At 27.5% G+C, this 22,996-nt stretch overlaps 1 protein-coding gene across 1 annotated transcript in view; it reads right to left on the reverse strand.

Moving 5' to 3' along the window:
- The window catches only part of LOC127283798 (uncharacterized), a 48,658-nt gene extending 28,631 nt beyond the window's left edge, over positions 1–20,027 (reverse strand). Inside the window, exons 1-18 of the mRNA XM_051308894.1 lie at positions 19,864–20,027; positions 18,131–18,222; positions 13,740–13,901; positions 12,657–12,740; positions 11,808–12,019; positions 11,046–11,327; positions 10,835–10,948; positions 10,184–10,325; positions 9,739–9,856; positions 9,290–9,380; positions 8,563–8,739; positions 8,063–8,163; positions 4,669–4,727; positions 4,484–4,535; positions 4,084–4,151; positions 3,879–3,988; positions 3,618–3,785; positions 1,184–1,337 (exon numbers count right to left, since the gene is read on the reverse strand). Coding sequence (XP_051164851.1) covers positions 1,184–1,337; positions 3,618–3,785; positions 3,879–3,988; positions 4,084–4,151; positions 4,484–4,535; positions 4,669–4,727; positions 8,063–8,163; positions 8,563–8,739; positions 9,290–9,380; positions 9,739–9,856; positions 10,184–10,325; positions 10,835–10,948; positions 11,046–11,327; positions 11,808–12,019; positions 12,657–12,740; positions 13,740–13,901; positions 18,131–18,222; positions 19,864–19,883 — 2,206 coding nt within the window. The 5' untranslated portion in view covers positions 19,884–20,027. The remainder of the gene's footprint in view (positions 1–1,183; positions 1,338–3,617; positions 3,786–3,878; positions 3,989–4,083; positions 4,152–4,483; positions 4,536–4,668; positions 4,728–8,062; positions 8,164–8,562; positions 8,740–9,289; positions 9,381–9,738; positions 9,857–10,183; positions 10,326–10,834; positions 10,949–11,045; positions 11,328–11,807; positions 12,020–12,656; positions 12,741–13,739; positions 13,902–18,130; positions 18,223–19,863) is intronic.
- Between the last annotated feature and the right edge of the window lie 2,969 nt (positions 20,028–22,996).

Consider the following 22,996-nt stretch of genomic DNA (forward strand, 5'->3'; position numbering starts at 1 on the left):
ATAGATAAATATTTATGGCAAACTAACGCAAATAGTATTTTTTTAAATTTATTTTTACTCGACTTTCTACGTCTGTTAAATATATGCAGATGTTTGTTATCATTTAACGCAAGAAGAAGAAGTGATGTGATAAATGGATCACTTTGATAATCTTTTAGCAGTATATCGTTTACAGGATACAAAACGTGAATAAATATTGTAAATTTTTTGTATATAGTTTAACTCTTTATTTAAATACAAGGCAACATTCTTAAAAAATATTTACTATTTAATCATCATGCATAAAATAAGCCAAGTAAAAATGTATATATTTGCGATTTGAACACAAAGTTTTTATTAATAATAATAAAAAATATATTTTTAAAATGAATTAATAATTTTTTTAACTTTTATTTATATGAAAAAATGTAATAAAATATTGTCACTAATTTATTGTATTAGGTATATATTATCATACATTCATTGTGCAATAGTCTTTATTATTATAAATAGTGCAATAAATTAATTATTTTCTTTGGTGGGCTCATTTATTTTAAATTAAATAAAAAAAATTTGTAATTTATAAATGGATTTCAAGGTCTTTTGTGAAAAATACATAGTTTAAACAGTTAATATACAGTAACCGATTATGTTATCATGAGGAACAATGGAATGAGAATTAGATCGGGAAATAAAAATAGATTTTTTTTTCTTTTGTGTAAAACATAATATTTTTATTAATTATATAATATACATTTTTGTTTTCTTATATACACTAACTACTGAGACTTCTTAATACTTGTGAGAAAAAGAGTTGCTTGTTAAACAGCTTAAGGTTTAATATACATATATATGTATAATTATAAACTGAAACGTATTTTTGCATCTGATTCAGTGTAAAAAATTTACTAATTCAAGATAAGAATAAAAAAACAAAATTTCCAAAAATAAGCAGATAAAAACTATAAAAGAGTGTGACATAATCGCAGATTATTATTATTATTATTATTATACGATTGAGGCTCCGGATCTTAAAAGGATACATGCGCGTGTGCTTTTTTAAGATCCGGAGCCTCAATTATAAATTAAGTAAAAAAAAATTTATTTCCTAGAACTTTGATTTGACGTTGTAAAAATTAGCTAATATTTTTTATAATTTTCATTTATAAACTACACGATGATGATAAAATTGAGTCTAATCAACTCCATAGTGAACACATTGGTTCTTTTTGACATTTAAATGCTTCACTAAATCCTTCTACATTTGCCACGGCTCCATTTATTCTAACGGATGATTTTGTATGTACATCGGTTTCAACTTTCGATAATAAATTTGGTGCTTCACTCTGACAAAATCCCTATATTAAACAAATTAAAATTTTAAGTTATATGTAAATCTGAATCAAGCAATGACTATCAGACATATTATATATTATTGGAACATATTTATGAGTCAAACCACGTCAACCGTAAGTAAAAATTTTGTAGAGATTTTTGAAAAAATTAAAGCAATTATAAAAATCTGTAGCTCACAACAAACCAAAAAAACATTTTAAACCATTTTTCAAAATTTTAAATTTTTATAATAACAAATAACCGAAAAACGGTTTCAAGTATTTATTTGTTCGTTGTCAGCTACAGATTTTCATAATTGCTTTTATTTTTCCAAAAATCTACAAAATTTTTACTCACAGTTGACGTAGTTTGACTCTAAGGGCTCATTTAAGGTTAATTTAATACTATAGGTGAGATTTATAATTTTAAAAAAATTATCCCTTTAACTCTTATAATACCTATTCGAGATATACGGAACGACATTTTTTAAAAATGTGATTTCTTAATTCTTGAGGTCGAAAAACATAAAGATACATCAAAAAATCGAATTCGTCTAATTTTAGTATTATAATACTGCCTCCATGAGGACGCAATTAATTAATAATAAAAAAAAGTAAATTATTATAATTATCGATAATTACGAATCTGAAGTTAGATTTTGAAAATTTAAAATGACGGATTCAATACAGGAGACAAAAACCAAAAAATTGCTCTTTGATAGTTTACTGTGACTAAAGCAAGCCATGAGGAGGCCATATTGTACATAAATTGTCTGCCATTTTGAATTTTTAATAACCAACATCAAATTTCGATCTAATCTGAATTGATTTTATTGGAACGTAATTTATAAAACATTATTGGAAATTAGCAGTATTTAAATTCTTATAAACAATATAAAACACAAAAAAAATATTTTCCTCATATTGGTGTTCCTTGATTTCAAAAAATAGAAACATAGGTTTTAGTAAATTAAGGTAAATGACCCAATTTTAATTTGACCCTAAATGAGCCTTTTAAGGTCCAATAGGGGACGCATGAATAAGATCTAAAACAAATTTGTTAGAAGTTACATTTGATAGAATTTTAATCAGCAGAATATTAATTTGACAGAAAGTCAATATTATTGAATTTTAATTGGGCAGAAAATTAATTTGATCGAATTTTAATTTCACAGAAATTCAATTTGGTCGAATTTTAATTTGCCAGAAATTAAATTTCACCGAATTTAAATTTTCCCGAAACGTTGTTTTATAGAATACTAATAGTGCAGAAAAACAATTTGACAGAAATCTACTTAACCAGAATGTATATTTGTTCCAATATTAATTTCCCAGAAAGATAATTTGACCGAAAATTAATTTGGCAGAATTCCAATTTGATCAAATTTTAATTTGCCAGAAAGTCAATTTCATTGAATTTTAATTTGGCAGAAAATCAATTTAATCGAAATTTATATTGTGCAAAACGTTTTCTCATAGAATTTTAATTTAGCAGAAAGGTAATTTAATAGAATCCTAATATAGCAGAATCAAAATTTGACAGAAATTTACTTTACCAGAAAGTATATTTGTACGAACATTAATTTGCCAGAAACTCAATTTCACCGAAAATCAATTTGACCGAAATATTTCGGCGCTAATTTTAAAATTAACCAATAGGAAATTATGAAGAAATTGATTATTTCGGTGAAATTGATTTTCGGTGAAATTGAGTTTCTGGCAAATTAATGTTCGTACAAATATACTTTCTGGTAAAGTAAATTTCTGTCAAATTTTGATTCTGCTATATTAGGATTCTATTAAATTACCTTTCTGCTAAATTAAAATTCTATGAGAAAACGTTTTGCACAATATAAATTTCGATTAAATTGATTTTCTGCCAAATTAATTTTCGGTCAAATTATCGTTCTGGGAAATTAATATTCGAACAAATATACATTCTGGTTATGTAGATTTCTGTCAAATTGTTTTTCTGCACTATTAGTATTCTATAAAACAACGTTTCGGGAAAATTTAAATTCGATGAAATTTAATTTCTGTCAATTTAAAATTCGACCAAATTGAATTTCTGTGAAATTAAAATTCGATCAAATTGATTTTCTGCCCAATTAAAATTCAATAATATTGACTTTCTGTCAAATTAATATTCTGCTGATTAAAATTCTATCAAAGGTAACTTCTAACAAATTTGTTTTAGATCTTATTCATGCGTCCCTCCAATAGTCATAGTGTGATTTGGATTTGTGACAGTTTTAAATAACCAATTTACCTATATTAATAAAATAACGTAAACTCAATACTCACCACACTGAAAGAAACAAAAAATAATTGATTGGAATCCAAGTTTTCTAATCCTGGTAAACTTTGTTCTTTAATGTTGGTTTTATTCATTTTTTCCTTGTAAGCCCCAAAAGCTGCAATCAATCCTGCTGTATCAGCAATATTTTCACTTTGAGTTAGTTTTCCATCTACCTAATTAAAGAAAAAAATATATACATTACATATATCTAATATTCTACTATAAGAATTGTTTGAAAAAGTAATTAATTATTAAGTTTGAATTACTTTATAATTATTAAATTGGTCCACAAAACATTTAGCCTTCTTCTTATATTCACGAATCATTTCGTCTGACCACCAAGAAATGACATTTCCATTTCCATCAAACTGACGACCTAATATTTATATTATTATTTAAATTTAAAATAAATATAATAATTAATATTAATATAATTAGAAGCAAGTAATATTATATATTATATCAAATTACCAATGTTATCAAATCCATGTGACATTTCGTGACCAATAATGAAACCCACAGATCCATAATTTAACGCACTGTTTAAATAAACAGAAAAATAATGCATAAAATGTAAAAACTTAGTATCAAACTTTGGGCGAAAACTAGGAAATCATAGACAAAAATTTTAGCCAAAGGTTCAACAAATGTTTTGGGATTTATTACTTTCATATAGGACAACAATTTTTCAAAGTAGCAAGCCAATCCCAGAACTTTCACCTTTGGGCTGGAGTTGGAAAAATTTAATTTAGTGTAAGTCATGTGGCTAAAATGTTTTTGATATATCTTGGCTAAAATTTTTTGCTAGTTTTCGCCCAAAATTATAATGATATTAATCAAAATATTATATTAGTATATATAAAATACTTACAATGGTATATTTTCATGAAATAGGGGAATCAAAAGCTGTGCAGCTGGAATGCCTTAAAATAAATAATTATTATTAAGAAAATATAAATTACTTCAATTTTCAAATATTGTACAAAATTTGTTTAATTATCTTTATAAAAATGTCTTTTTACGTAATTAAAAAACGAAACTTTTTGTTTTACTTACTCAAAGTATTCGTTGGTGGAAGATAGTAAGAATTTGGCGTAATTGGTGACATAAGCCATCTGTAAAATTATATAGAAGTTATAATGTAAGGGGTTCAATGCCAAACCAACATATCGTCGACTTTGACCTCTACGATTTGGCTCAAATTTTTTCAAAATGTGTGTTTTAGGGGTACAAAACGTTAAAAAAATTTGAGCCAAATGAAAGAGATCAAAGTCGACGATATATGTTGGTTTGGCATGGAACATTTTATATATAAATTGTGCTATAAAATTAAATTAACTAATCTAATTACATAAGTATGTATGCTAATATAAAGTTTTATTTATTCATTTATTTATTTATTTAACAATTGGTCTTCATATTGTGAAGACCTTAGGGACTCCATGGAATGCTTTCCTACTAGTTATGGTACAGAAGAGGAGTTGGAACTTGCAGCAAATTTTCTGCAGAATTCAATTATTTCCGCTTTTGAGAGAAACTGTAACCCAAAAAGACTTGAAACTAGCAGGAAAACTACTTGGTGGAATGCTGAGTTGGAAAGTTTTAGGGTTAAGGTGAGAAAGTAGCTGCATAAAGCAAAGAAAAGTAGGAATCAACAGGCATGGGCATTGTACTATAACGCTCGTAATTCCTATAAAAAAGAGATAGACAAGGCTCGAGCATCCGGCTGAAGGAGCTTTTGCGAAGGTATTTAGAAGATACTAGAAGCATCTAAACTTCATAAAATTCTAGCCAGAGATGCTACAGCTAAGCTATCTTCATTAAGCTACCTAACGGATGTTTCGCCCGTGTTAGAGCTGAGTGTCTGAGGCATCTTGTGGGAATTAATTTCCCAGACTTCAGAGAATCAGAGCGGAGCAATGGGGATCGGTATCCACGTGAATCTCGTCCTGGACTAGAACACTGGAAACTTTCATCCGACATTGTGACTCCGTAAAAGATTGATTGGGCTTTATGCCTGTTTAAGCCATTCAAGGCACCAGGAGGAGACGGCATATACCCGATTCTCGTACAAAAGGGACTGCGGTATGTTCGTATACCCTTGGTTAAAATCATGAAAGCAAGTATAGCTTTAGGCTACACTCCTGAGGCATGGAAAATGACCTGAGTAGTGTTTATTCCGAACGCTGGGCGTGCCAAAGACTTCATCCCGATCAGTTTAACCTCCTTCATCCTTAAGACGTTGGAGAAACTGATAAATACTTTTATCAAGCAGGAATGTCTGATAAATCAATCTTTACATCCAGGGCAGCACGCGTATAGAGCAGGCTGTTCTATAGAAACAGCCCTTCATTCAGCAATTAGCAGAATAGAGGAAGAGATAGACTCGGGGGGTTATGCGGTAGGCACTATTCTAGATATAGAAGGTGCTTTCCCTAACACCTGTAGTCAAGCAATATGCAATGCGGCTAAAAGATGTGGCATACCAGATCCATTGATTAGCTGGATTAAAGGTATGCTCCATAATAGAGCCCCGAAAGCAGAGTATGGAGAGGCCAAAATAAATGGCCTAGTTTCCTATGGTTGCCTACAAGGCGGGGTTTTATCTCCTCTATTGTGGAGCTTAGTTGCAGATGAGTTATTAGTAGAACTAAACGGACAGGGATTTTATACGCAAAGCTATGCGGACGACTTCCTGATTATTGTAAGAGGTCTCTCGTTAGATACACTCTTAGAATTGACAGAGAGGGCATTAGGAATCGTTAAGAGATGGTGTGAACGAACTGACCTCTCTGTTAATCCAGACAAGAAGGATATTGTTATCTTTACTAGGAAATACAAGGTTCCCACTGTGAGAAAACCTGTATTTTATGGGAGAAAAGTGACTTTTTCCGATTCGGTCAAATATCTGGGAGTGATTCTGGATAAGAAGCTGATCTGGAGAAAGCACTTAGAGTATCAATATACTAGGTTTTGCACTACTTTTTGGGTTTGTAGAAGGACTATTGGATCATCTTGGGGTCTAAAACCGGATATGGTTCAGTGGCTCTATCGTATGGTCCTATTGCCAAGGTTTCTGCATGCAGCAGTTGTTTGGTGGATTAGAAGCCAGTTGAAAACGGTGAAATTAAAACTTGAACAACTGCAAGCAATGGTGTTTAGAGGGATTACTGGCGCAATGAGAACCACGACAACTTCTGCGTTAGGTTTCTTACTGGCGGAGGAACCTCTACACATTTTAACGGTTAAGAAGGCTGCTCTCACAATGACCAAACTTCAAGCACAGGGGAAATGGAGAGCTAGGGGAAAACACACAAAACTCCCGGCCTCTATACTGAAGATCCCAGGAATCAATATGGGACAGGATAGAATGGTCAAAAGAGAGAAATTCAAACCTCGCTTTAAGACCATTATTCCTTTGAGAAAAGATTGGGAAAGGACTGTCCACTTGGAGGTGAAGTATGGTTTACGGATGGATCCAAGATAGAAAGAGGCACAGGTTTGGGTGTATACTGTAAGTCCAATGCAACTAAAGTGACATTATCTTTAGGTAATTACACTACGGTCTGGCAGGCAGAGGTCTGCGCTGTAATGACTTGCGCAATGATTTGTCTTGAAAAATGAAAATCTGGCAAGAGAATTAATATCTGTGTCGATATAGTCAGGCGGCTTTAAACGCCTTGAGTAATCCTACTATAGAGTCAAAACTAGCTTGGGAATGTCGGAAGATATTGGACGAGCTAGATTTGAAAAATAAGCTCTCATTAATCTGGGTACCATGACACTCGGGAATCAGAGGAAATAAGGAAGCGGATATCTTAGCCCGTAGAGGGTCTGAGATGACTATGATAGACCCGGAACCGGCGGTAGGCATTATGCCAGGTGCGGTGAAAGGGCCCATTGAAAGATGGTCTAGGGGATGTTATGAGAGAGAGTGGGCTAAGACTACTGTAGGTAGACAGGCCAAGGCTCTGTTGGGATTAAAACTCAACAGGGGCTTTGCCGAGTCCCTTCTAAAACTCAACAAGATCAGAGTTAGAGCAGTGGTCAGGCTTCTCACAGGACATGGCCTCCTGAATTATCATCAGCACAAAATAGGTAGAAACGTCTCACCTAGATGCAGATTGTATGACGCAGAAGAGGAATCTTCGACTCATATTTTATGTCACTGTCCAGCTTACGCTGCAGTGAGACATCAATGCTGGGGTCATGCCTTTGTAGACCCAGATAGAATTCGCGACCTCTCGGTAGAAGAGTTACTGGACTTTTAGAATAGGACAGGACTCTAGGGAGAGAGACTAAGTTTGAGCTTGCCGGGGTTAGGTGCAATGGGTCTTGCGACTTAAGTACCAACATTCGTACTAGGGGACTTCGGTATAAGCTTGTTTTAGATTAGATTATTTAACAATTAGTTATAAAATTAATATATTAATTAATAAAAATGTCTTACTGATCTTTGTCGAATGGTTCTCTAAATTCTTTGGCTGTATTGCGTGTTACAAATTTTAAATAATTAATTGCATTTTCAAAATAATCCGAACCAAATTCAAGCTGCAGAAAAAAAATTTGTGTAGTTATTTTCTACTGTATTAGGTACCTATATTAAAAAAAAACTTTGATTCATTTATGATGTTGGAGTCCGCAACGTTTTTATAAATGAAAACGAAAAAAATGAGACGATTATTAATTTGGCTTAAAATTAAAGTTATTTGGGGGTTACTGTAAAAGTATTAATTTCTTGAAAGTTTGTGTGAATCAAAATTAAAAATAAATTGTCTTGAAAAAATAATTCTATTTTAATTTTTCGTTTTTGAATACGTTGCTGACTTCAGCCTCATTATTCATTTTGATACACTCCATTTAAAATGAGTTGCAACAAAATTAAAACCAAGTTTCAAGTATCAATTTATAGAAAACAAAGAAATTCTTTTGATTTAATAAATTTCTTACCCCATCATACGACTCGCTTAAATTAGTTGACGATGAATACCATTCCGGATAACCAATAAGAACTTCCATTAATTTGAGTTTATTCCTTGCCAGGGATTTAGTTTCACTATTCATCCAATTAGCGAGGGAAATTTCTACATCAATTTCCTTTCGGATTTCTTCGGCCATATCTTTTGCCTATAGTAATAAGAATTTAATAATTTCACTATACTTATGACACTTCTGTTATTATATAAATTTTAAAAGTTATTATTATTTCTTGAATTTTTAATTTATTACGAAAATCTAAGTTCAGGGATTTTCATGGTCGCTGATTACGAATCTGACGTTAAATTGACAAAATTCAAAATAACGGATTTTTTTAAGTTCATCAGATTTGCTTGAAACTTATTACTCAAAGGTTTTCAGTGTCACTGATTACAAATCTGATATTGAATTTTTAATTAGTGAACCAAAGAACCCTCGAGTAATGAGTTTTAAGCGAATCAGATCAATTAATTGGATTCGTCATATTGAATTTTGAAAAACCAACATTCAATTTGTATAATCCGATGATGTAATTTTAGTAACCGTTAAAAGCCCTGAGAAAAAAGTTTTAAGTAAATCTAATGAATTTACATTTGTCTACCGTATTAGATCCGCTATTTAAAAAAGTTATTTTATAAATAAATAATTTTTTCTAGTAATAAAAAATTTAATTATAAAAATTATAAAAAATACAACTTACAGTTTGTTTTGTCACATTAGGAAATTGACTTTTGATGAATTCAATAGACATTCCATCTTTCAATGGCATATTACGTAAACAATATTTCCACCTTAAAATTAAAAAAAATTTAAATTTATAACTAATTAATAAAACTACACAGAAAAAAACATAAACTGAAATTAAGAATATATTCGTGGCGCATATTTAAGAATATTTTATACTTAAATTCAGTATATATATTATTCTTAAAATAAGAATATATACTGAATTTAAGGGTATGTGGGAACCTCCCACGTGACCTAGTATGGGAAAATGTGTTTTGGTAGTATACATCTTACTCTAAAATAAAAAAAAATTTTTTTCTAAAATTTTGAGGGATCATAGATTAGGGTACAAGGAATCTCGCTGTTCTCCGAAAAATACATAATGTAATTTGAGTTTGAGTATTATAAATGAAAATATCTTACCTTTCTGATTCATTGGTGATTCCCATAGTACTATTAACAGTCTCGGCATACGATTGTCTTGTTGTTTTGTCCAAATATTTAAGGACATCGCTTATAAAACTCCAATGAATATAATTGACTGAAAAAAATTATATATCTTCTAAAATACACAATGCCTGAAGTCCACTAAATTTATGATCAACAATTAGGAAACAAAATTTTTATTTAAGATGGAAAATCTTCAAAATTTTTATCTAAAGAAATATTTTTTATAATTTCTCGATCAATAAACATTGAAAAAAAAATCTTTGAGAATTTTTAATTTAAAAAAATTTTTCATTAAAAATTATTGATCACACACGTTCCTGAATATCAGTATATTGTTTTAAAATTATAACATTTTATATTATTTAATTCAAGAAGAAAAAAATATTTCCTTTCTTTTTTTTTTATTGATAATTCGTACCAATGGTTTTTTGAGGTGTTCTCTTTAAAAGGCGAACTAATTTATCAATATAAGGTTTATCGAGTAAAGCTATTTTTTCTGATTCATCAATGACAACATCAGTATCCTTGAATAACGCTTGTATCATTTCGAGCCAATTAATCTAAACACAATATATTTCAAATGATTAATAACAACAATAGAAATAGAATATTTATAAAAATCCTAAAAATGTTATCTTGTTATATGGGATGTTGAATAAAGTATAGAGAAACTGTCAAATATCTCAAAAAGTTTGCATTTTCTTGACAAATGATAAAAAAAAAACAAGTTATTCTGAATATCAAATTCGTAATCCCGCTAAAATTCTGCTTTCAGACATGTAATACACATGACCAAAATATTGGGCCTTATCCATGATATTGGGTCCGAACTTTTTCTACAATTAAATAAATTTGATTAAAAAAAATCCAAGTAATGATTTTTGCAAATTTACTTAATTGCAGAAACAGTTTGGGACCAATATTCTGGGTTGGGTCCTAATATTTTAATCATGTGTATTACATTCTTGCGAACTGCATACTTTTCGAGATATTTGACTATTTCATTAATTTTTAAACACATTGAATATAAATATCCCTAATAATAAAGAAATAATTATATTTTTTTTACCTTTGCAGTTGTTGTCCTTGGCTTCTTACGATTATAATATTTTTGAAAATCACTAATACTCATTTTATTATTTCCTAATTCCATATCGTCTTTTTTATTCGGAGCAGTTTGTATCTAATAAGAATGTTTATTTAAAATTAAGATATGCTAATTCTATATAATTCGTCAAAATAATTTTGTATTGATAATTATATTTTCAACACAATATTACCTCTATCAATGATGCTTTAAACACTAATAAATCGGAAACGTCAGTCTCGATATTTTTTTCACTTCCTCCTACTAATGCTGAATAATCATGAGCTATTTTACTTATAAGTCTGGATATAAGTCTTATATGTTTTACTGCAGGATTATCATCTTCTTTATCATTAGCATTAATATCAACAACGTCTTTATTATTTGCACAATATGAAATAAATTTTTTATAATAACTATTTTTTTTATCACGGAGTGTTGGCGTTTCAATCAGATATTCACTGGATTGATCAATCTACAATTTTATATTTAATATAATATTATATAATTATTATTATTGTTTCACGATAATAAGAAATTTTATTTATGCAACACCTGCAAAATAAAAGCGCTACTTTACTTTAATGTAAATGCAGCACAAAGTATATGATTTCTGCATTCTGATAAAGTGTGCAGAAAATAGTAAAATGTGTGCAGGAATGTACACATTTTCAGGCATATTAGAAAACATAACCTTAAATTTATTCTTTAAAACAGCATATAAAATAGCTTTTATCTTGCAGATATTGCACAAAGCACTGTGTGCAACTCGAGCGGAAAGTAGCATTTTCCGACGAGATTGATTGACAAACTCGTTAGAAAACGACTTCTTTCCGCTCTCGTTGCACAATGTATTATTTCATTGTTCCATAATTAAAGGAAAATGAAATTTTTTTTAAAAAAGGGTGCGAGGGCGGAAGGTAGAAAGAGGGGAATGAATATTATTACTTCTTACCGCGATAATTTGAACTGTAGAATTTTCTGCATCGGGTTGAACGCCAATATTAAATAAACTATATGCACCAACAATATTCGCATAATATTGTGAAACATTTTGCCAAGTGATTTCTTTTTTTTCCCATACACTTGTATTCATTGTCATTGGCCAACCACCTATTTTTTCTATAATATTCTTCAATGGTTCCAAACCCTTTTTGTTAATGCTATCTGAAATAAATTGAAATTTATATTTTTACATTTTAAATATTTATTACCATTAAACAAGGTAATTATACCATCCCAGGGGCTATTATACCCATCGATAATTTTTAATTTTAAATAATATGCTGTTTAGTGTAAATATTGACAGAAATTCCAATTCAACGAATTTTTATTTGTACGAATTTTTTAATATCCAAACAAACAATCGCCAGAAACATTTCGGCGCAATTTTTAAAATTGACCAATTAGAAATTATTAATTATCAAAAATTAACTATTTTTGAATTCTATTTGAAGTGTAATTAAATTTTTTTTAATTAAATTATCAATTAAGCAAAAGCTTGATTGAGACCGAAAAACTTTTTTTTTTGGTTCAACTTAAAAAGTTTGGTTGGAAATATTAATATAAACAAAATGTTCTGTTGCCGAAAAAAGGAAAATTTTTATCAGTTTAGTGTTTTATTGTAGATATAAAAACTATTCTATGACTAAGGTTCATAAATAAAAAAAAAACTACTTCAAAAATTATATCAACAGAAAACGAATGATTTAATATTAGAACAAATAAAGTTTTGTATCATCAGCTATATAAATTTATATATATAAGTAAGAATTTAATGTGTTAAATGAAAAAAAGTTATTACCTTCATCCATGCATGACTTGAACCATTTCTTCTCTAATGTTAATGGCACATTATCCTGAGGCCTTGGTTGCTCTTGTAAAATTTCTAAAAAAAAAAACAGCAAAAATAAGAATGAAAAAAATTATATATAGTTCAAGTTATAGATAATAATAAAATATTTTTTTTGTATTCTACATAATTTAGAAAATAATTGTATACTTGTGATCCAATTGCTAAAATGTGAGCATTGCATTTTTTGAAAAATCATAACTATTGTATAAAATGATGAAAAAATGTTTGACCTATATGATTTCGAAAAGTTTTTTCGTGCTCTTTCGAATGATGAAAAAATCTTTTTAAAAAATTCCAAATTTACCTCTTTTTTTTGATAATCAAAAATGACTTTTTTTTAATAAAGGGCCTTTTTTCACCCTCAAAATGAAGCTTAATATATATACTTTCAATACCAAAAAAAAATAAAATGTCGTTTTTTTGGTATTGAAAGTATATATCTCAAGCTTCATTTTGAGGATAGTCATTTATATATCGAATATATTTACATATATATATTTATAATATACAATAATATTATTAAAATCATTAATTTTTTTTACAAAATATACTGCAATGAAAAAAAGTGATTAAAAAATAATCGGTTACTAAATTATCAAATAAATATTTATTTAAACCAAAAAATTTTTATTCAAATCAATAATAAACTGTATTTTTTATAATAATTTCTGTATTTTTATATAAACAAATATAATTTAATTTACTTATAATTATATTACTTTATATGCAAATGTAAATATTTATTTGACAATACACAGTAAAAAAATTAGGGAGTTAATAGCACTGGGAGTTAAATTTTTCGAGTTAAAAATCAACTCAGAAAGAGAGTTTATATTTAAATTAACTCCTTAAAACTAACTCCCTAGGCATAAAATTAACTCGTAAAGCATTAACTCCCTTCGCTTTAACTCCAAAAGAGTGGGACTTTTATAACATCCCCTAGGGAGTTGACTTCTTTTTTACAATCTAGTCAAGTAACCGATTATTTGAATTATACATAAAAAAAAAATGTTTTTTCAATGTAAACATTACCTTTTAAAATAATATTTATCTTTTCTTTAACCATTGAATCAAAATTCCACTTTGATTTGTTTTCAGGAACCGGATAATTAGTCGGCCATGAACCACATACATAGGAATAGAAGTCATCGCAAGGATTTATTGTATCATTCATTCCTTTTTTAATTAATTCCGCTGCAAAACACGAATATTATTGTAATAAAAACACATTTTAATAATGTATTAGAATTGTGTGTAAATAAAAAAAGAATATTAAATAAGCACTAATTTAAAAAAAAAAAAAATGTCATACATATTCGTCAGTTTTAATATTTAGATATTATAGAAAAAAACAATTTTAAACTTGAAAAATAACCAAATAAATATTTTTTAAAAATTGAACAATCTTTTTTTTCAATAATTTTTATGTATAGTTAAGGGGTTACACCATTTTGAAATTTAAAAAAAATCACAAATATTTTTTTTTTTTTTGCTTATAGGCATAGAAATGATATGCTATATGGACCCGGCGTATAGTTGATTAGAAATAATTTTTAAGGCCAGGTCCAAGTCGTATCAGCTGTTCCATTGAAACTTCAAAGGAACAGCTGACTCGACTTGGACCTGGCCTTAAAGAACCAAACAGTTAAGAAAATTTTAAACGCGTTTTTCTCGAAACTACATTTGAAAAATCGGTAGGCACTCTAGCTGCCACAAATTTCAATCGATCCTTTCAGTTTTTTTCTTTTCGACATTTTGCAAAAAAAGGCATTTTTTTAATTCACAGTAAACTTGGTTGTTTTTTTTCTATTGCAACGTTTTGATGCACATAAGTTATATCAAAAAGAGATCGTTTTGTGTATCATTTTTAGAAATGATACACGAAACGGTCTCATTTTTTGATGCAAAAAATTTAATCAATTTATATCAATCATGGCCGAATTGAATCGACTCAAAATTATACGAATTTTTTTCAGATATTTTGGTAATAGTACAATTGCGGAGACCATTTCACTATTTAATTTGAAAATGAAAATAACAGAAAATCAAAGACAATGTGCAATTCGATAATTAAAAAGTGACAGCTTATAAACATAACCTAAAATGTATGAGAAAAAATTTGTCGATAAAATCAATATAGCCGAGCTTTTTAGAAGGTAGATGGCAGTTTTGCTTTTTATAAAAACGATTCAGAAAAAATTTAAAGAAAGAAAATAGATGAGTGCTGCCATCTACCTTCTAAAAAGCTCGGCTATATTGATTTTATCGACAAATTTTTTCTCATGCATTTTAGGTTATGTTTATAAGCTGTCACTTTTTAATTATCGAATTGCACATTGTCTTTGATTTTCTGTTATTTTCATTTTCAAATTAAATAGTGAAATGGTCTCCGCAATTGTACTATTACCAAAATATCTGAAAAAAATTCGTTTAATTTTGAGTCGATTTAATTCGGCCATGATTGATTTAAATTGATTACATCTTTTGCATCAAAAAATGAGACCGTTTCGTGTATCATTTATAAAAATGATACACAAAACGATCTCTTTTTGATATAACTTATGTGCACTCTCTAAATATGAATTAGTCAAAATTTTACTAATTGAATTAGTAACACCATATTTTACTAATGAATTAGTTGTTTCATCACTTTCTACTAAAAAAATAGTCACTTTTCATTACTGAATTAATTAGTAGTGCTTTTTCTACTAAAAAAATAGTCACTTTTAATGACTAAATGAATTGTAGAGATTTTCTTCTAATTTGTTAATCATGATATGTGCATACATCAAAATAAGCAAAAATAGCTTAATTGAAAATTTTTTAATTTATTATACATTTTTCTGTTCCAACCAAAGAAAAATCAATTTAACAAATGCACAAGTAATTATGAAAAAAATATTTATTTTTCTTTATGTCCAGACATAACAGTTAGGTTTTGTAGGTTATATTTATCAAAATTGACATATAATTAATTTAGTAATATAATATTAATAATGATGATATTGATATTTTGATCAAATTGAATGTGTTCAAACTCAGTTCTTCAAATGTTTGTATAGATGGCCAAAAAACACTCCAAACTATTGTTGTTATGTTAATGTTAATTAATTTAATCAACAAATTTAAATCAATATTGGCACATTTATAAGACTCTAATTACAAATTTATATAATAATTAAATTTGTATAGAAAACAAATCGACTTTACCTTATTTATTAGCGATTTGACAATGAGTTTATATCAATTTGCTTATAAGAGACATTTTGTAACGAATTTTCATAACCTCCTTTGGTTGAGCGCGTCAAGGCGCAGCTCCTAAGGTAGAAAGCAAGGTAATAGGTTCAAATCCTAAGTGACATCTCCCACCAGTAATTATCGCAGAATAATTTCGAAAATGAAATAAATAGATTTTTTTTATTGATTCACGTTATTTAAACTATATAAAAACAAAATATAATCGTTTCCTATTTGTTAAGCAATAATTTTTGTCAATTTTCAAAATAAATACGTCTACATTACCTACTTTATCTACTGAAACTTCTAATTCATTTAGTGGTAGATTAGTTACAGATTGAATTAGTAACTTTTGACTAATTCACAGTAAACGAATCCGCCCTATTTGAATTAGTCAAAAATGACTGTGAATTAGTCAAAAATGACTAATTCAGATTTAGAGAGCATCAAAACGTTGCAAAGATTTGATGCAATTTTTGGTCTCAATTTGATACTTTTAGGAAAACTGTGAAACGGATACGTATTTCGTTAGATTTTGAGCTGCAGAAACTAATGTTTTTTTATTTTGATCTAGCTCAAATCTGGATCGAGTTATAGTGCCCACCACACGGCAATACATTTTTGAAGCACTCCGCCATATCATCTGTCAGACCGACATTTTTGAAAAAAAAAAAAATATTTTTTTGCAGTTCAAGAGTATGTAGTATAATACCCTACTGTATTTTAATTTTCTCAAAAAAATTTCTATTCTTCAATAAAAATTGTTGAAAAAGCATATTTTTTGGTCGGGTCAAAGTGGTGTAACCCCTTAAATATCACATTAATTTATTATTACTATTATAATACAATAATACCCCAAGCAAAAATTTCTGTCAAATGCCGATATTGACAACAGGCGCAATCGTGCATCAATACTGGTTGGACGACAGTTGGCTTACCAGTATTGGTTCAGTACTGATATGGATTAAATTCTGTCTTGTGCCAATACTACAAGCCAATACCGGCATGCCAGTATTTTCCAATACTGTGCCAATATTATTGAGACAGTACTGGCAAACAATGTCAAATTATTTTTTTTTTTTAAAGATTTTCGGTCCAAATATGTAATGCCTTAAGAAATACTTTTTAAGGTATTATGTGAACCCAAAACTTTTTTAAAAATGATTTGTTATTTTTGGTCCCGTGAAAAATAATTTTCGACGTTGAGCGTCGACGCCAACTTCACACAGTAAAAACCTGGGCTCATTTTGATCCGCAGCAAAAATGAATCAATGCTAAATGACATAAAACGTGGCGCCACCTATTTGACTCATTTTTGCTGCTGATCAAAATGATCCTGCTGGCTGGATCATTTTGAGCCCGGATTTTTACTGCGCATAGACGTGAAAATTGTGTATTTTTGTTGGTTAGAAATTAAATTTACATACATATTTTTTTAAAATTATTTTAATACTTATTTTCGATTACTGTATAATGCGTTCGTTAATGGAATTATGAAATTTAAATTTTATATTAAAACTTTTTAATAAAAAAAAATACATAATTAATGAAGTTTTCAAATTATTTTTCTTACACTGACAAAAATATATTTGAATCAAATAAACTCTATTTTAACCAATAATTTCATTCAATTTCGGTAATTTAAAGAAATACAAATAAATATATATTTTATAATATTTGAAGAAATTATTTGAATAATAAAATAAAGAGTAAAATGTTAATATAAAAAAATAACAATTTAAAAGTTATTATAATAATTTATTATTATTAATAGTTAATGGTATGAGCGCGTGCGGTTCGAGCGAAGAGTCGGTTCTTCGATCCAGCTGCTCAATTTAATGTAAAAAGCAAAAAGAACCCTGAATTTTGAATATCTACCAGTGCTGGCTTATTACTGATTACTATAATTTTGCCCGTACTGGAAAAATACAGAATCACTGTTAAATTCCAGTAATGAACCAGTACTGAGCCATTACTAATGACCAGTACTAATAAACGTTATCATCCCAAACATATGCCAGTATTGGTTCAATATTGACGGTCAGTACTTTGCCAGTAATTGCCAGTACTGGCGCAACATTGCGCCTGTGGTAAATTTTTGCTCGGGACATACATACAAGATATGCAAATGCGAGGTAAACATTTGAAAAACAAATTTAGTTTATAGCTTGAAATAATGAACTTACCTAATTCGTAACATTCTTTAGTTTTACAAACTTCAGTAACATTATTCTCAACATTACTTTCGACAGCAATGACTAAATATCCCAAAAAAAGTCTAAAATGATAAAAATCAGTTTTTTTTATTTCTATTTTTTTCACCAATATTAAAAAATAAAAAATTCATATATAATTATTCAGATAATTTTCACAAATATATATGTTACCGGCAAAGTGGATACACATTGCCTAGGTATTATATAAAATGTCCACTACATTTTCGATAGAGTAAAGAATAGTTTATTTCAATTGTTTGGTCAAGTTTCAAAATAAGTAACATTTTGTAAATAATAAATATTTACTATTTTTCGTTTTCTTAGTACGGATGACAAAATTTCAAGCAGTTATTCTATAAATATAACGTTTTTCCAATAACATTCGTTTGTTTTTTTTAATTTTCAAAAATACTTACTATAGGGTCAGTCCACTGACTTTCGTCTAATAGTGGTTGCGACCAAATTTTAAAAAAATCTAGTTTTAATATATGTGAAACTCGATGATTCCCTGAGTTCATTAACCATAATATTATGGTAAAAATTTTATTCCCTTTAAAAATATTAAATATCAAAAGTAGGAGAGGTTCTCAATGTGATTTTATAACCTTAAATTTTTCAATTTTTTTAAAAACGCTATTATTAAAAAACTATTAAAAATTTAATGTTGGAACTCACCAAAAACATAAATCACTTTATTCTGCACAGAGGAACGAAAGAATTATTGCAAAAATTTATTATTTTTGGATGATATACGATTTTAAAAAAAATTTTATTTAAATATTCTCAAGATTTTTATTTACTTATAACTTTTTTGTCGGTGCTCCGAAAAAATTGAGGTTTTGCACAAAGATTTTTTATAATATTCTTTACCTTCTATTAAAATCTTACGAAGGTTTTTTGCTTCGTTTTGGAGATATTACTTTTCAAAATTTTTTATTTAAAAAGGTTAATTAAAAGACTTGAAGTTAACTAACCAAATTCAAACTGCTCCATTTTTTATAAAAATATATTAAAATGTAGCGATTTGAAATTGGTCAGTTAACTTCAAGTCTTTTAAATTAACCTTTTTAAATAAAAAATTTTGAAAAGTAATATCTCCAAAACGAAGCAAAACACCTTCGTAAGATTTTAATAGAAGGTAAAGAATATTATTAAAAATCTATGTGCAAAACCTCAATTTTTTCGGAACACCGACAAAAAAGTTATAAGTAAATAAAAATCTTGAGAATATTTAAATAAAATTTTTTTTAAAATCGTATATCATCCAAAAATAATAAATTTTTGCAATAATTCTTTCGTTCCTCTGTGCAGAATAAAGTGATTTATGTTTTTGGTGAGTTCCAACATTAAATTTTTAATAGTTTTTTAATAATAGCATTTTTAAAAAAATTGAAAAATTTAAGGTTACAAAATCACATTGTGAACCTCCTACTTTTGATATTTAATATTTTTAAAGGAAATAACATTTTTACCATAATATTATCGTTAATGAACTCAGGGAATCATCGAGTTTCACATATTTAAAACTAGATTTTTTTAAAATTTGGTCGCAACCACGAAAGTCAGTGGACTGACCCTATATAAATATTAAAATTCTTTTTTTTCAAATTTGCACCAAAAATTTCAAGAGATTTTTAATTAAAAAACAAAACTGTAAAACGAAATTAACATTAAACGTTTTAAAAAAATATATGTATACTCACAAGTAAACAGTATGGAACATGATCGAAAATAAATAAAATATGAGTAATTCTAATAATAATACTAATAATTATATAAATAATTGTCCTATAATGACACCTCCTGCAGCGGCTTAATTCAACAATAAACTATTGATGCTTTTACTCGAATCAACTCTTTTATATGCTTCGCGTCACGCAAACTGTTTATACGACAGAAAAAGGTTTTTTTTGAAAAGAAAATTTCTTATCTGACTTTTGTAACTCAAAAATTTGTTCCATATATTCAAAGAAAAATGTTAATTTAACATAACCAAACAATTTGATTAACCTATTTTGTTTGACACAATTTAAAAGTTAAGTTAATTCAAATAAAAATTTGATTCATTCAACTAAATCATTGTCTTCGAATAAGTTTTAATTAAAAATAATTTGTTTCATTTAACTAAAATTATTTGATTATCTCCGATAAATTTGAACAAAATAAATAATTAGCTTAAATAAAAAATTTATTTAAATGAACCAAATAAGCTTAATAAAATAATTCACTTGAATCAAAACAATTTTTTACTGGTAAGGAACAAACTTTTTGTTTCGATTATAAGATTAAAATTTAATCAAATGCAATAAATCATTTGGTTGATTTAAATAAAAGTATTCAATTGAATAATTAAGTTGAATCGACCAAACGTTTTGTTTGACTGTATATATAGCAATGCATTTATTTAGTATAAATTCAACCAAAATTTGGTTCTTTCAAACAAATTTTTCTCTGTATGTAATTTATAAAATGGCCTTCAATTTTTATTTATTGAAAAAAAATTACCTCCCCTACCAAAAAAAAATTTCTATTAAAAAACCACTTTTTAAAAAAGACTCTTTCAAATTTACTACAAAAGAGAGGCTGATAACAAAAATGTGTTATAATTTGAATGGGACTAAAAATGTGTTAAAAGCTTTGGGAGTAAAAACGGATTAAAATAGTTTGAATAATTTATCTATTTTGAAGAGATATTGATGATTTTTCTTTTACAATTATTATTTAAATAAATATTCTAAACCTGAAATTACTGTAAAAAATTATAAATGTTTCTACTAAATAGATTAATTAATTAAAATATTTTAAGCCATTTTTGTTCGCAATATTTTTATCAAGACGCATATGAATTTTCTCCAAATTTTAAATGGCCTAATGCTTAATTGGCCTAAATTCAATTATCACAATCGTAATATATTCAAACTCATATTTGAAATAATCTTTATTTGGCCTAATTTCTTATGTGACCTAATATCAATTTTATATAATTCTTATTTGCCCTAATCGTCAATTGAGCTAATTTTCATTTGGTCTAATCTTTAATTAACTGAATTTTTATGTAACCTAATATTTATTCAGACTAATTTTCATTTGATTTAATCATTATGTCAAGTAATTTTTTTTGGCCTAAACTTTATCTGTCTATTTTTAAATGACCTATTTCCCACTTGACATAACTCTCATTTGCCCTAATTAACATTTGGTAACATTTGATCATAATATTTGATCATTTATCCTTTTTTCTGTCTAACCCAAGTTTTATTAGGCCCAAAATTTATCTTGGCTAATTTTTATTTACTGTAATTTAATTTAAAATTGGTATAATATCCATGTGGTCTAATTCTTATTTGACCTAAAATATATATGAGGCAAAATTCCTGAAATGTCCGAACAAAAAATTAAAAGTTCTCAAATTTAATTCATAATTTTCTAAAATGTTGTCATTGTTGGTGAAAGTCTAAAAATCAATTATTATTGAATTTGATAAAATAGTTTTTGAATTACAACGTTCTTCATTTTTGACTTTTGGAAACAAATTTTTTTTTAACGTACAATATTTATAAGTAGAATGCATAAAAGTTAACACATATATGATGATTTTTAAAGCTTTTTTGACGGGCTACACGATGGTGATAAAATTTTATTTTTTTTAAAATAAAATTTGACCTTGAAATTCAAGGTTAAAATGTTAATTTACGTATATCTCAAAATCGGATTTTAAAAAATTTTTTTTAACTATCTCAATAAAAAGTTTGACTAATTTCCTACAAAACATATAATTTTCAGAGTGGGATCTTTTAAAGTTTTTAAGATATTAATTAACTAATTAATTAATATTTATAACAAATGAAATATTTTACAAACAAATAAAGTTACCATAATTCTGAAGTTAGCAATTGAAAGTTAATGTAATTCCGCATCCAACGAGCCCTATATGAAGTATTTTATGGATAAGTAGATTGTTAATAAACAATTAGTTAACATTGCAATTTTTTATTAACAATCTACTTATTCCTCGTTGGATGCGAAATTAAATCATGTCTTAATTTCCTATATATAATTTCTTACATGACACATAGGATTTCATGTGGATTTTAATCGATTTTAATATATGAATTTATGTGAGATCCTATATAAGATCCTTCATGAGAATTTTCAGTAAGGTTCTCTATTAATTCTAAACATTTTAGCCCAATATCTTTTTTCATTTTAGAGAAAGTTTGGTTTTCGCAAAACACATTTTTCCATATTAGGTCACGTGGGAGTTTCCCACATGCCGTTAAATAAAGAAATTTGTAATATTCATGAATCGATTTCAAGGTCTTTTGTAAAAATGCATAGTTTTTAACAATATAAAGTAACCGATCTTGTTATTATAAGGAATAATGGAATGAGAATTAAATCGGGAAATAAAAAATAGATTTTTTTTTCCTCTTGTGTGTAAAACATAATATTTTTATTATTTATATATATAATTTTAGTTGTAATATATTTAAATAAAAAAAATAATTTATCGGGTTATAAACAAGTGCAAATTGTATAATTTTACAATGGTAAATTTCGAGTATAAATTAATCGCATAAATTTGAATAAAAATTGCGTTTAAATAAAGAAATTTTTCTTTAAGTCAATGAAAAAAGAAAATAAATAAATTTTTGTTTAAACGTATTGTAAATGCACAAATTTCTTTGATACAAACAGGATTACTTTAAGAAAAAAAATGGAGGTCCTAACATACCCTAAAAACTGAAAAATTGTTTTTAACGTAAACAAAAATTTAATGAAAATTAATTTCAGAAAATTCAGTTATACACTTTTCGAGAAAAATTATGTTAAATT

The sequence above is a fragment of the Leptopilina boulardi genome, unplaced genomic scaffold, assembly GCF_019393585.1.
Source record: "Leptopilina boulardi isolate dan_hultmark-lab unplaced genomic scaffold, ZJU_Lbou_2.1 LbouV2_310, whole genome shotgun sequence".
Classification (NCBI taxonomy): domain Eukaryota; kingdom Metazoa; phylum Arthropoda; class Insecta; order Hymenoptera; family Figitidae; genus Leptopilina; species Leptopilina boulardi.